This window comes from Rutilus rutilus (assembly GCF_951802725.1).
Source record: "Rutilus rutilus genome assembly, chromosome: 23".
In the NCBI taxonomy this organism is placed as follows: domain Eukaryota; kingdom Metazoa; phylum Chordata; class Actinopteri; order Cypriniformes; family Leuciscidae; genus Rutilus; species Rutilus rutilus.
This window is the reverse complement of record NC_140233.1, coordinates 5499097-5513810: the sequence shown is the minus strand read 5'-3', so window position 1 is coordinate 5513810 and position 14714 is coordinate 5499097. Positions and strand designations below refer to the sequence as shown.

Here is a 14714-nt window from a genome sequence, read left to right as displayed (position 1 = left end):
AAATAAATAAATACTTAAACATCTAAAGCTAACAAATGCATAAATAAATATGAATTATTTCAAAGCATATCAAGGGAGGTGCAGAATATGTTTTACTAAGTAGTACTAAAAATAATAAATGCATGAGTATATATATATATATGTGTCTGCTAAATGAATAAATGTAAATATATATACTGTATATATCAAAGCATATCAATATCAAGGGAAGAGCAGAAAATTATGAAAAATGTAACTAGTAAAGCTAGAAATAAATGCGAATGAATTAATAAAATAATAAATACATTTTTAAAAATAGTAAAATATAAAAGAACAAAAAAATAAATATTATTTCAAAGCATATCAAGTAAGTGCAGGAAATCATCAAACATTTTCCAGGTAAAAACTGAAACTAAAAACAAATAAATCAATCAAATAAAAGCAGTAAATAAAATAATAATTATGAATGACCCCTATATTATTTTTTATCAGCCCTAGTAAATATTTGTAATTATGGAATAGGCAGCTCTTTGTCTTTATTCATTTGATTTATTTATTTCTGTGTTTTTATAATGTGCCATTAAATGTCTTTTTGTTGTGATCGTGTGCAGGTCGAATGAGCGGCTAGCGGAGGCCAACACTAAACTCCTGAGCGAGAGGCAGCGCAGTAAATCTCTGCTCACCAGCAGCTTCGTGAACGGCAGTCTGGGAGGCCCCGCTCTCGACGTAGCGTCTCTGGGCTCTGTGGGGGCGTATGGGGCCTCTCTGGGACCCCTGAACAGGAGTCTGGGCCTGGGGACCCCTCTGCTGGGTACGGTAGGAGAATCCCAGAGCAACCGCGTCGAGGCCTACCTGGCAAAGGTGAGCGCTGCATCAAGTCATTTCATTCTCCTTTAAGCCGAGTGCACACTGTGCGATTTATAATAGTCCTTGTCAGACTGTACGAACATGATCCTCGCTGTAAGCCATGTCACACTGTAAGATCTCAGGGGCCGGTTTCACAAAGATAGACTTTGACTATGGCTTAGATATAGTAGATAGTCAGACTTCAGATAGACATCTAAATCAGACCGTTGCACAAAGCACTTAAGACTCGGACTATCTTAAGTAGGACTACACTGCAATGCATTCTGGGTAAAATAAGACACTTTACAAAACAAAAAACATGGCGGATCGAGTGAGCGCATTCAACCGCTCAGTGCAGTTTACCCCAGCGGAAAATATGTGTTTGTTGGAGGAGTGTAACAGTTACAAGGACATTTTACTTGGGAAATTTAGCGGAGAATGTAGTAACAAGAAGAAATGTTTAAATTATGAGCCATTTTCCCTTTTCTTTTGGCTGTTTGTAATGTAACTGATTGTTACTGCTGGTTGCCAAGGTAACACAGAGTCTTAGACCTAAGTTAGCCTGGGGGTAAGAGGGGTCTAATTTTTTTGGTCTTAATTAAGTCAGTCTTTATTTTTGTGAAACAGTCTAACTTGCATTAGACTAGTCTATGAGCACATTATAGACTTGTCTAACACTATAGACCGGTCTAAAATAGCTTTGTGAAACCGGCCCCAGTTGTCATTGTCAGACTGTAAGACTGTCAAGACATCATTAATCGATGACGAGTTCAGTGATGTGAGCTGCGTTACACGCGGGATTGAAATGGTGGCTACAAAGAAATCGCTAACGTTAATTTTGCTCATGGCTTGTCTTGAAAAACGAAGACAATTTGACGGTCGTCGTAGGAGTCGTCAAATCTTCTGACACCGCCAGAATTTCGTCTGAGGTCAAATTTGATCGCAACGGCCATTTAAGGGTAACTAAACCCTAAAACAACTTTTTTTAGTTAATGATCTGTAAGACTGGGGCTTTATTAATGCTGTTAATTGATTCAAGTACATTTTTTGACATTTGGGTTTAAAGTGTTTTAATTCTACAATATATGGTGTAAAATCGTCTGAGTGCTGCCCTCTTCAGGTTGAACGGTGGCTACTGCAGTTTAACTTTCCTATTGGAAGTTGTGGTGCCCTGTGACGTAGGAGGGTACCAGCTAACCACGCCCTTGCCTACAGAGAGACGGGTCTCAGGTGCACGCCCCCCCTCCGCCCACTTTTCCAGCATTCGAGTCAGGCTCTGACCAGGGGTTGAGTCACCCTTTAATCGGCTGTCGGTGAACATGTCAAACTAACGATCAAAGACTTCAGATTTTAGCCACGGATCAGAGGAATCTTTTTAGGATTTGCAAAATTTGTCTGAGACGGCAAAATCGCACAGTGAGCGCCCGGCTTTAGACCAAATCCTACACGTCACTGCTTCAACATTCCACACTAACCATGATCTAATACTTACTGTTAGCTTTAGAAGAGCCACCGTTTCACAAATCATCAGATGGTGGCGATTCTAAAACTAACGAACAATGATATGTTTTCTCCTTCCACTATCTTTCCCTTCTTAACCGTACCGAATAACCCCCTCGCCTGTTTTTCCTGCTGTCTGGACTCACGACCTCTTGTGTCTCTGGTATCTTCAGCTTCTAGCTCAAAAGTCTGTTTCTCACCTGTCCTCTCTGCAGCCTGATACCTGAGCAGGTGTGTAGCTGTGTGCAGATCTCTGACTATCAGAACACACACACACACACACACCACACACACACCTGCTTTTTTAGGGAGAAAATAACACTGTTCAGAATTAAATACGAGTGCACTGCATACTGGATAATATACATTGTGCAACTTTGAAAATATTGTTGTTTGCTACATTGTTTTCAAATTACCTCATTATAGTTATAAAAAGGATTTTATTTTACATTTTAATTCTTATTTTGTGTAAAAATATTGCAACTTTTGACGGTTGGATCAGATGATATTAGTTTCGGTTCTTTTACCGCACTGGAAATGGAAGGTAAAGTCAAGAGCGTTGCATTGTGGGATAGAGTATTCTGTGCAGTGTGCTCTGTTGTATACTGCACAATTTGATCAATGTAGGTCATCCTGGAACTTAATGGGTACAGAAAATTGACATACAATATTCATACTAATGAAGGATCCAGTATGTCTGTATTTAATGAATATTTAAATTAGATCTAATGTTTATGATGTGTAACACAAAATTTGAACCCCTTTATTTGATGCTCATTTCTTTTACTAATATCCATGTGAATGAATCAGTTTTGAATCACTTTATTTAATATTATTATGGCCTTGTTTGCTCAAACAAAAAATAATCATATCAGAATGATTTCTGAAGGAACACGTGACACTGGAGTAACGACGCTGGAAATTCAGCTTTGATCACAGGAATAAATTACATTTTAACAGATTCACTTAGAAATATTATTACAATTTAAAATAAGTGTTTTCTGTTTTTATTGTATTTTTCATCAAGTAAATGCAGGCTTAAAACCCCAAACTTTTGAATGGCTTATACTAGCATTTGGATTTGACTAATTAGACTATTCTGATTGCTAACGCTGCGTTTTATTGTGAGCGCTGTGACGTTGGCTGAGTGCTAGTTTTAGGACATGCGTGTTTGATGAGATGAAGTTAGAAGTGTAATCAGGTTTGTCTGTTCCTGTTACAGATGCAGACGGAGCTGGAGAAGAATATATCGAAGGAGCTGGACTACGGTGAGTCATTACTACAACAAAATATCCTTAATATCATGAAGTTTCGATAGTCTTTTCTTCCCCATTGTGACGTATATCCGAGTGAAACGGCTTCTGGATAACAAATGTAGGGGCGGGGCTTGATTTTGTTCATGGGGAATTGATTGGATGGTTGTGGTTTGCTATTGGTGGATCTCGTGTGAGTGACAGGTTGCCCCGCCCCCCCTGAGCTGCAAATTTATTCTGTATTAATTTGATGTGGACTCAAAGTGACTCGCCTGTCCTTCTTTTTTCTCTCTCAGTGACAGGAGAGCTGGAAGGAGGTTCTGCCCGTTTGTCTCCCGTAGGTTCGGCCTCCGGCTCTCAAAACCTGAACCTGAACGTGACCCAGGAGCAGACGGACCCCGTGAGCAGAGCCACTCAACAATATCTGGAGGTGCTCAAGAAGAACTACATGATCTGACACACTGTGAACACAATCAACTCTCACAGTCACACAAACCCACTCTAGACACAAACTAATGAGGGTGGACAGCCACATGCCTCCCTATAGGCCTATCGATTAACAAAACTGTAGTTTGTTTACTAGAGCTGGTGTTTTGACAGCGGTTACGATGCCTCCATACGGCCATTAATGCCCTAAAAAGCTCTTATATGGCTCATCAAAGTAGAATATGTTTATACCTGTAAAATCAGGCTGGTTCCTGCTGGTCGGGAATAATGCCACCTTAAGATACGTAACTATTTTTAAAGTAAAAACTGATCCTGTTTCAGACTTGTGCATTAGTGCTGCAAAAACTGAAAGGGCCAACATTTCAACACTACAATCAGATTGTGACCTTTAATCGAGTGACAACGCACTTTTGTGCCTCAGGAGCAAATGAACTGTGTGTTTTTTAGTCGTTCTGTCATTGTTGAAGCCATATGGGCGTCACTGAGGTCTCGAGGTACGTGTGAAGTCCCCCTTACGAAGACCTTAGTTGCGTTCATGTTTTTCATATGTGGGTTTTAGTTGGCTATGTATATACTTTGGCTGTTTTTGAAGTCGACGCATATTATAAAGAAGTATTTGTACCGTTAATATTATCGCCAAGTGATGACAATGGTACGTTCTACACTATCGTGCAATATACTCGTTTTAATATCAACTGACGAAACTCTCAGTTGGAGATGTTTTTTGGGGGGAAATGAATGCTATACTTGAATGAGACGCAACTAGACAATGATCTGGAGTGTGACGGTGTCTGTGCTCAGGGTGGATCGTTTCGATGTATGAGCGAATCTCACAAATTAGTGTACGGAGTCATATTTCAGATGTTGCATGTTAATAAAATGTGTAATTTGTTTTAGTTTTTTTTTTGCATTGTGATATTTTCTTGACAATTAAGCATTTTACCCCGAAACTTCTATTTATTTTATCGTCAAATTTAAAATTCTCATTACTGTTATATATTTTCATTTATTTTTTACACACACATACAGTAACAGGTCAAAAGTTTGGAAAAATTACGTTTTTTTTTATATTTTTGAAAGAAGTCTCTAATGCTTATCAAGGCTGCGTTTATTTGATCAAAAAAAACAGAAAAAAAAAACAGTAATATTGTGAAATATTATTACAACTTAAAATAATAGTTTTCTATTTGAATATACTTGAAAACATAATTTATTCCTGTGATCAAAGCTGAATTTTCAGCATCTTCAGTCTTCAGTGTCACATGTTACATCCAGTCTATCACATGATCCTTTAGAAATCATTCTAATATTCTGATTTATTATGAGTGTTGGAAACAGTTCTGCTGCCGAATATATTTGAGGAATAAAAGGTTAAAAAGAACTGCATTTATTCAAAATAAACAAATATTTTCTAATAATATAAATCTTTACTATCACTTTTTATCAATTTAACACATCCTTGCTGAATAAAAGTATTGATTTATTTAAAAAAAAAAGAAAACAAATTACTGACCCCAAATTACTGACCAGTAGTGTATATTGTTGTTACAAAAGATTTCTATTTTTAAAACATTTGCTTCTTTTTTTTTACTTTTTATTCATCAAAGTATCCTAAAAAAGTATCACAGGTTATGAAAAAATATTAAGCAGCAGAACTGTTTCCAACTTTAATAATGAATCATCATATTAGAATGATTTCTAAAGGATCATGTGATAGACTGGAGTAATGATCCTGAAAATTCAGCTTTGCATCACAGAAATAAATGATAATTTAAAGTATAATAAACTGAAAACCAATTATTTTAAATTGTAATAATATATCACAATATTACTTTTTTTTTTTCTGTATTTTTTATCAAATAAATGCAGGCTTGATGAGCAGAAGAAACTTCTTTCAAAAACATTAAAAATAGTAATGTTTCCAAACTTTTGACCTGTACTGTACATTTATAAAATGTGTATATGTGGGTACAAATATATATATATATATATATATATACATATATATATATATATATATATATATATATATATATATATATATACATACATATCTTTTTTTTTTTTTGTAAAATATGACTACTTTTTTTTAATTAGTCTTCATCAGATTCATCTGTATGTTTTAGTTTGTCTACTGAAAGATGTAGTCTCTTCCGAGCATTTCAGTATTGTTTTTGTCTTAAGAAATATGTTTAAAAGCTATCAAATGAACATTGTGTTGTTCGTCATTGTCTCGGACCAGTCAAAAATAGTGATCACTTTCATATTGAATACAAAAAAAAAAATCAACCTTTATTTACCTAATATAGAAAATGCAACGGCACAAATAAACACACTTCCGACTTTCTTCTGAATCATTCATCCAGTCTTAAGTCTCAGGAGTTCCTCGTACTCCAAATCATTGGGTAAAAACAGTGTGAACAACATAATGTGAGACCAACAATATGACCCAGAGCGGATAGAGTTCATATTTCCACATGCAAACGCCTATATCAACCCACATGACGAGTCTTCAGCAGAATCTCAGATCGTTCTCCAGTCTGTAGATTTTGGCCTTCAGGTTCTTCAGCTCATCCTGGACCTTCACCGTGCGGCTGTTGGTCTGACGCACTTCGTGGAGAATCGCCAGGTCTTGATTAGGGCCCATGTTGAGCGTCAACTAGTGGAAGAGAGAGACGGACATAAAAATCTGCATCATTTTAAATAGATTAGCACCATTAATGATAATATGAATGACCAACAAATAGTTATCTGTCCTTTGCAGGGAGTTTGATTGACAGGCAATCTGACCAATCATAATCCGCCATTTTTGTCTGACAAAGCAGTCAGGAGAGTTAGTAGATTAACGTTGAAAAATGGAGTGTCCTGACGTCTTTCCGCGGTTAAAACAACATTCCTTCTGATGTTCATTCATGTTTATTTGATGCTATAAATGAACTAGAAGGAAGAGATGATCGGTTCACGAGCAGCTTTAACTGAGCGATCTGTCAGACACATTAAAGAGCCACAAAACGGTATTTACAGTTTAAATTTCTTTAAAAAATGACCAAATGTGAAAGTTGAGACTTTGTTTCATATCAAAAGTGACCTGCTCTGTCCTGTCTGTCAGTGTGTTGTCAGTCTCTCTGCTCCGCGATGTGTTTCTCACTGCGTGAGAACATGGTGTGGCGTGAGAGAGGCGTGGCTTGTCGGACATAGCAACAGTAACCAAAGGGGGCGGGTCTTAGCGAACGGTCAATTTCATATGTAATGATTTCAGACAATTTCGTTGTTTGTGTGTAGCTGAAAATAAGTCAACGTGCCACAGTTTGCACAGATGTTTTTTAAGTGGCGTATAAACAGTATAGAAGAGACGAATGAGAGCGCTGACTGACTTTAAAGAGATGTTTCTCCACATCTTTGACTTTCTGCCGCAGGTGTTTGATGTCGGTCTTGAATCCCTCCACCTCCATGACCCGTCTTTTCTCCAGAGCTTCGTAACGCTGAGTCATTAGCTTCAGGCGATTGGCCATCTTGTCAGAGCGCTCCTGAACACACACACACACACACACACACACACACACACACAAACTCAAAATTCAGAAGCTAGTTTGACATTTAAACGACCTCAACTCTTCAATAAATAGGCGTCTCACCCTCATGTCTTTATAATATTACTTTTTTTCTCTAATAGAACATAAAAGGAGATATTTAGTGTGATGTTTAGGCTGCTCTACTGTCTCGACATTCTGCTAAACATGGACTTTTGTGTGTCACAGAAGTAAACACATTTGCATGCACACATGAAGGAGGGTGAGCAGTTTGTCTGCGTACTTTGAAGATCTCTCGGCCCACGTCTCCCTCTTCTCTGATCTGGGACAGGTCCGTCTCCAGATTCACACACTGATCTCGGTACATGTCAGACAGTTTATGAGCCTGTTTCAGTTCCTCTCGCAAAGCCTGCTGGGAAAAAAAAAGACAAAAGCACTTGTAAGAGCTGGATAAAGACTTTAAAAGATCAATGAGAATACGGTTGTACACCAGTTTGTCTATCTAGCACAAAGATATTATGAATTAAAGCCAACTATATATACATACATACCTAAAGATTATAAATATGATATTAAATAAATATTCTATATTAATAATAACAAAAATATTGATAATAGGTGAACCTTAAAGTTGACAAGGAAAATGTGATTTCTATACACAAGGGTTTTTAAAACAAAACAAACATGTTTATGGATATATATATATATACACACACACACACACAACATTTCTTAGTTTAGCTAGATGTACAAAATGAAAACTAATAAATAAAAAAATTATAAACTAAAACATAAAAGAAAATATTTAAAAAATGACAAACACAACAAAATTACTATGAAAATATAAAAATAAAATGTAATTTAAAATGCAAAATATATATATATGTGTAATTAATAATATTTTCCAGAAAACAATACTTATTCTCAGGCTTTAGTACATTTAGTACGATTTTTTTAATTCTTAAATAACGTGTTCATAATATCACACAATTTTTCTCAAGTAAAAATGGTCTTTCTGACCCTGATCTCGTCCCGGTGTGTGTGGCTGCTCTCGTGGTTGTGTGTGATGACCAGCGTGTCAGCTGACAGACGCTGCTCGTGGAAGCTGTGGTCCTCGCGCAGTCTCTCCTGACAGGAGTCCAGCTCTCGCAGGAGACGGTCCTTCTCCACCATCCAGCTCTTCTCGTGAGCTCGACTCGAGAACTTCAGCTGCAGGAAGTCCCTCGTGCTCTCGTACAGCAGATTCTGCGTGCGCTGGAGTCTGAGGACGCAGAAACATAGCCATTATGTTAAAGGGTTAGTTCACCCAAAAATGAGGATTCTGTCAGTAATTACTCACCCTCATGTTGTTCCAACCCCGTAAGACTTTCGTTCATCTTCAGAGTAATTACTGACAGAATTTACATATTTGGGTGAACGAACCCTTTAACCCTAAGAGGTCGGGTAATGAAGAAAATAACTTAAAATATTACTTTATTTTTTTGTGAAATACATCATTCGAAACTGTAAAGGGTCTATTTTTATTTGCGTACTCACAATAACAGCAAAACTTTGTGCTTTTGTAAAATAAAGAAAACAGACAGGGTGTGCTTTCCTCCGTCTCAATCTCTGTGCACTTCTTTCTGAAACGTGTCACAAAAATGAACCGAAACTCGCCACACAGACATGAGAGATGAGAGCTTGAAGTGTCTACTTTTAAAAGGTTAGCATAACATTACTGAAAACGTTCTCTGACCTTAATTTGTCGACTTTATTATCAACATCTAATTCAAAGAAATCTAGTCTACAACACATCTGTAAAACATTTCAGTGCAAACCGTCCTTTTCAGTGAATCAATTCAAAATGCTAATTGAAACACAGTCTCTTAAGATCTAGTGTGACCCTCTAACAGTTAGTCAGGGGGAACCATGTTTTTCATCTATGTTTTTATGTAACTGATTTTAAATGTCTAACTTGTAAGACTAGTCTTAGCGGTTTATGCAACCGGCCCCAGATGAGAGAGAGTTTGATACGGCGGGTTCAGGGTTTGTTGAAACAGAAGGATGGACTTACTTTTCGTCGAGGGCCGTGATTCTCTCCTGGTCCCGGTGGTGCTGAACCTGTCTCTCCTCCAGGTGAATGCGTCTGTCCTCCAGCAGCGCCTCCACCTGCTCTTTAGCCAGCCGCGTCTGCTCCTCCATCTGAGCCTGCAGCGCCTCCACCTGGACCAATGGAGGAACAGCATCCATGAGCACACACTGAACATTTCACATCATGAACTCCATAAATGACTTCTGAGAACCGGGCTGCGTTCAACCCCGACAAAAAAAAAATTTGCAAAACGTTTTTTAAATGGGAAACAGTGTGTGTGTTGAACACCCTAGAGTTGCAACTATGGCAGCTGAGAAGGCCAATCTTTGTGGGGGTTTTTTGAAGAATTTTCAGAGCCTGATGAAATCGGTATAAATATGTGTTTAATACTGTAAAACACGCTCGATGTTACAGTCACTGCGCTTGCCTTCCAGAATAAAAGAGAACATCCCAATCGAGTGAAGGGATTTGTGGAAACTGTGGTTCCTAATTATTGTGATCCAACATTTGCCTCGCATTTCAGGATGAAAACCATGCTGAAAACATCTATTTAGCCTCACATATTGACTAGTTATACCATAATGTTGAAGGACTTCTGATGAACACTGTTACAGAAAACAGCAGGAATAGTTTCATACACAAATATCAGCATAAGAATGCATGAAATAGCTTTTACACACACACACACACACACCTGCAGCAGTAACGTCTGGTTGTCTCTCTTGTACTGCTCTGAACTTCTGCTGTCGTCTTCTTTGGACGATTTCTTGCTTCCTGTAGTTAGAAAAACACCACATGCTGTTAAAGTACAGCTATTCTCCTCTTACATAGACAAGATGAGTCCTTAATCTCAAAATAACATCAATCCACCCATTCAACTGCTACAATTTAATCAGTATTTTATAGGGCTGGGTAAAAAAATATCGATTTCTCGATTTTAATCGATTCTCATTTTTATGAACCGATATCGATTCTTAAATCCCAAGAATCGATTAGTCGTCCTGTTTTCAGTTTATGAATGAATGGATCATTGTAGCGCGCGGCGCATCCCATCCAATAAATCGCAATAATCTTTGTGCTTTGTTATTATTGATGTCTCAGATTTCAAATTACGTCCATTTTCTTGAAATTCAAAAACATAAATACCGTTTTGGCGCTGAGGAGTGAGATCGCTCTGGCGCTCACCAGTTAAAGCGCGAATATTTCACGCAAATCATACCAGTTAAAGCACGAAATAAACATGAGTGAGCATCTGAAAGTGTGTTAAAACAGAGTACAACTTATCGAAATCCGTATCATGTCACATGGAATCTCTCAATCAGAGATCAGTAAGTCAGCTTGTAAACAATGTCATGTAACGTCACATTTACCTCAGAAAAAACATATCCAGTGACCATAAACTCGTTAGTCAGCTAGAAAAATTAACTCTAGAGAGGAGCATTTTGCTAAATATATGCACCATATTACATATTCATTGTAATTTTTAATGTTCTTCAATATTTAATGCATCTTTGAATAAATCTGGCAAGTTTTTATGACAGCCACCATTTAAATGTTTGTTTTTCATATAACTTTATTATTATAAAAATATATAAAAGTGTAATTTTAGTGTTTGTATACAAATCAGTTCATTTTTACCTTCAATATTATAGTAGGCTACAACTGACTCCCATAGTTTACAGCATTAGTTAAGAGATTTGTTTTCCTTGAGAAAATTTGCCATGTATTCAGTGTCGCCAGATTGGAAATGTCCAAGTATTGTACCAGAAGCTCAAAATTATCGTATTTGGAAGAAAATTATCGTACACGAGTCAAACCTGTACAGAATACAGCTATTTATCGACCAACAACTTTTTGAAACGACATGAAAATGACCCATCCTGCACAAAGTCATTTCTGGGAGTCAAGAAATCTCCCAAAAATCTCCAAAAAATAAATAAATTGGTTCTGATTAATTCGGTTCGGGAGTATAGATAAACGCCCGCCCGCACTTACAATTGATTGGTTGGGTCCTTACATGTGCTTCGTGAGGCACACTAGCACACACACGCAAAGTCTCTCGCTCCCTCTCTCTACACGTTCTTCCCCCGTTAGACGTAGAATCCACAGCTAGATCAATGAGTATAGAAGCCCTATGATTACAACGACCATCATTTGAAGTGTCACACAGTTCTGAAATTATCGTACACTATAGGATTTTTTCCATTATTGATCGTACATCGTACAGAGGTCAAAATTATCGTACAAATACGATAATTATCATACATCTGGCAACACTGCATGTATTGTACCTGATATCCAAAATAATCAATATTGAATCGAATCGCAATCGAACCGAATTGTGAAATTTGTGTCAATACCCAGCCCTAGTATTTTACCTCTACACCTTCTACAGCTAAACGTTTAAAAAAGCAAAGGTGATGGTCAAACCTTTCGCATGCACAGGTCTTGGTTTTGCCACCTTTGACTCCTCATGTGATCTCACCTGGATCTTCTTCTGAGGGATTGTGACCTAAATGAAACAGAATTCATGACAACTTTGCATACCGAAATAAAGAATAATACTTCACAGATGGCCATCAAATATCAAAGTAAGGTTAGCTTTGTATTCTTTCGCACCTTATTGGGAGGCTCTCGATGGAAGTATGTGATCTCGCCTGGATCCGGTCCCACCAGCGCTAAAAGATGCTGGATCTTCTTCCGGTCCTCCAGCTCTCTGTGACAGTAAACGAAGTCTTCAGACTCGTGCTCATCTCAGTGATCATGTTTGTGCTGTCGTCAGACATCTGACCTGATTTTGAGGCGGTCGTTCTCGGCGTACAGTCGCAGCGCTTGCTCTCTCTCCTGGAAGAGATACACCTGCATGTCACTGAGAGCGTTCTGGAGCTCCACGATCTCCTCCTCGCGCTGACGGACCTCCCACTGCAACTTGTGCTGCACGACAACACACACTGTTACATGTACACACACCGACGGAGAGAGTAGAAACATAATCAAATAATAATTTGGATAATTTGGGATGGGAAGGGTACTAGGGTTAAGAGTGTTCTGTACATTTGTATAATTGTTCTTCATTTATTTCTATGGATGTTAAAACAGAAAAACAGCAGGTTGTGATGTTTTGTGACCCTGGATCACAAAACCAGTCACGAGTCGCACGGGTATATTTGTGGCAATAGCCAACAATACATTGTATGGGACAAAATTATCGATTTTTCTTTTATGACAAAAAACATTAGGATATTAAGCAAAGATCATGTTCCATGAAGATATTTAGTAAATTTCTCACCACAAAAATCACTTTTGTGAGTGAATGCTGCACAATCGTGAACATAAATGGAGAACTTTAAAGGAGATTTTCTCAATGTTTTGATTTTTTTGCATCTTCAGATTCCAGATTTTATAATAGTTGTATCTCGGCCATACATCAATGGAAAGCTTATTTATTCAGCTTGCATATGGTGTATCCATCTAAATTTAAAAAAATTTACCCATGTGACTGGTTTTGTGGTCCAGGGTCAAATATGTCATGCACTTAAGAATGTGCTCGATAAAAATATACATTAAAATAAAAAGAAAGCTAATCCATGTGAAGAGGGCTGACCTGCTCCTCTGCGGTGCTCCTGTACTTCTCCAGCATCTGCAGCAGGTCTTCATGTTCTCCGTCAAACTGAGCCACCTTCTGCCTGTAGAACTCCAGCAGCTCGCGGGACGGCCGCAGGAACGCCAGACGCTCCGAGATGGAGGGCAGCGGAGACTCAAGCTGACTGACCCAAACACAGAGCGAGGAAGAGGAGAGCACCTTCAGCACTTCAAAATGTGTGTCATTTGGGATTTCAGACATGCTTCATACATGCATATGGTCAACAATGGTATAATATACAGTATATATATATTATGTACACACAGTATATGTGTGTGTGTGTGTGTATATATACGCATATATATACACTCTTATTGTCAAATGAAGGAATTATACAGGAGAATGTGATTGGAATAATCAGCAAGAATAATGGAAATTGTAAAATTGGATTATGATAATGAGAATTTGGGGGACGGGGATGTAAAAAACAATGAAAATAGTAATTACTTGTAAAAAGTCTTAAAGGTCATAAAAAAGAAAAGAAAAAATCTTAATGCAAAATATTTCTTTTGATTTGGGTTTTTTTTTGTGTAAGGTTCTCAATCAGTGTTAATATAAATTATATTTACCTTTTATGCTCTTTTGTAGGAGGAGAATCCATCATCACAGTGAGTATGGCCTAAAATAATTTAAAAAAAAGACTATTAATGTGGTGCACTCAAATAACATTAAAATGGGAAATAAATAAGCTACATATTTTTATTTACATTTCCTTTTAAGGTGATTTCACCTGAATATAATGAGCTGTAGGTGATCAAAATATACTCTAAAATTAAAGTAAACAAAAACAACATGCAACAGATAAAAATTCATAAAATATTCGCTATATAAAACGTTTATGGTTGTCATGTAAACAGTGACGCTTTGCGGTGGGAAGTTTGAACAAACAAAGCGTTTTCTAGGTTTGGACCAATAAATTAACTATATAATTAAATGATCACTTTAGTCACTTTATTTTTTAATCAAATCTGTCAGATGCGAAGTAACGTTAAGTTAAATAGTTACGGTTGTACAATAAAATCAAAATATAAAAAATAACGGTTGTTAATGGTCCAACTAGCTGGCTAACGTTACATGTACCATTTCTAATATTTACCTCTGCTCACATTATTAAACGTTTGTTATAATCATATTCTCGTGGTAAAATAAACGAATACAAGTAACGTTACATTTTTTAATTCGTTACCTTCTGTGTGCGTTCACTGGCACAGCTCGTTTGTTCAAAACACGCCGGTTACAACCCGGAAGTGTGTGTGTTTAAAGGAGCGCGTTCTGAGTCTGCGCAAGAACACGAGCGCGCACTGGCGCTGTCAGTTCTACACTCGTTCCTGCTGCTGACACACAACACACATGCATTGATTTAGATAAGAAGGCCTTTAGAGCTAGAAAAACATGTTTGGCAGCTGCTGGTAGCATGTTGGCTAGTGGTTAGCAGCAGTGCAGAG

The 14714-nt window shown here is 37.5% G+C and overlaps 2 protein-coding genes across 7 annotated transcripts in view; one reads left to right on the top strand and one right to left on the bottom strand.

Annotated features, from left to right (window-relative positions):
- ankrd26 (ankyrin repeat domain containing 26) overlaps window positions 1-4972 on the top strand; it is a 38941-nt gene extending 33969 nt beyond the window's left edge. For all 3 annotated transcript variants that reach the window (XM_084397326.1, XM_084397328.1, XM_084397327.1), the window contains 3 exons: window positions 591-840; window positions 3548-3593; window positions 3875-4972. In XM_084397326.1, coding sequence (XP_084253452.1) covers window positions 591-840; window positions 3548-3593; window positions 3875-4035 — 457 coding nt within the window. In that variant the 3' untranslated portion in view covers window positions 4036-4972. The remainder of the gene's footprint in view (window positions 1-590; window positions 841-3547; window positions 3594-3874) is intronic.
- A 1327-nt stretch (window positions 4973-6299) lies between these two features.
- On the bottom strand, window positions 6300-14538 carry ccdc77 (coiled-coil domain containing 77). Of its 4 annotated transcripts, none has more exons than XM_084396420.1 (12): window positions 14456-14538; window positions 13839-13888; window positions 13231-13393; window positions 12418-12577; window positions 12246-12342; window positions 12057-12138; window positions 10321-10400; window positions 9609-9757; window positions 8576-8816; window positions 7839-7964; window positions 7400-7552; window positions 6300-6684 (listed from the first exon to the last, which is right to left on the bottom strand). In XM_084396420.1, exons 4-12 carry the CDS (start codon window positions 12489-12491, stop codon window positions 6538-6540), a joined length of 1149 nt encoding a protein of 382 aa, XP_084252546.1. In that variant the 5' UTR covers window positions 12492-12577; window positions 13231-13393; window positions 13839-13888; window positions 14456-14538; the 3' UTR covers window positions 6300-6537. The 4 variants fall into 4 exon arrangements, with proteins under 4 accessions (XP_084252546.1, XP_084252544.1, XP_084252543.1 ...); XM_084396418.1 differs by having other exon boundaries at window positions 12418-12560; window positions 14456-14522; XM_084396417.1 differs by having other exon boundaries at window positions 7839-7967; window positions 12418-12560; window positions 14456-14514.
- Between the last annotated feature and the right edge of the window lie 176 nt (window positions 14539-14714).

Coding starts and splice junctions, on each gene's coding strand:
- ccdc77 (XM_084396417.1), bottom strand. CDS start 13,873: ATGATGGATTCTCCTCCTACAAAAGAGCATAAAAG. Junction 12,139..12,245: donor ATCGAGAGCCTCCCAATAAG/GTGCGAAAGAAT, acceptor TGTTTCATTTAG/GTCACAATCCCTCAGAAGAA. Junction 8,817..9,608: donor ATCACGGCCCTCGACGAAAA/GTAAGTCCATCC, acceptor CTGCGTCCTCAG/ACTCCAGCGCACGCAGAATC.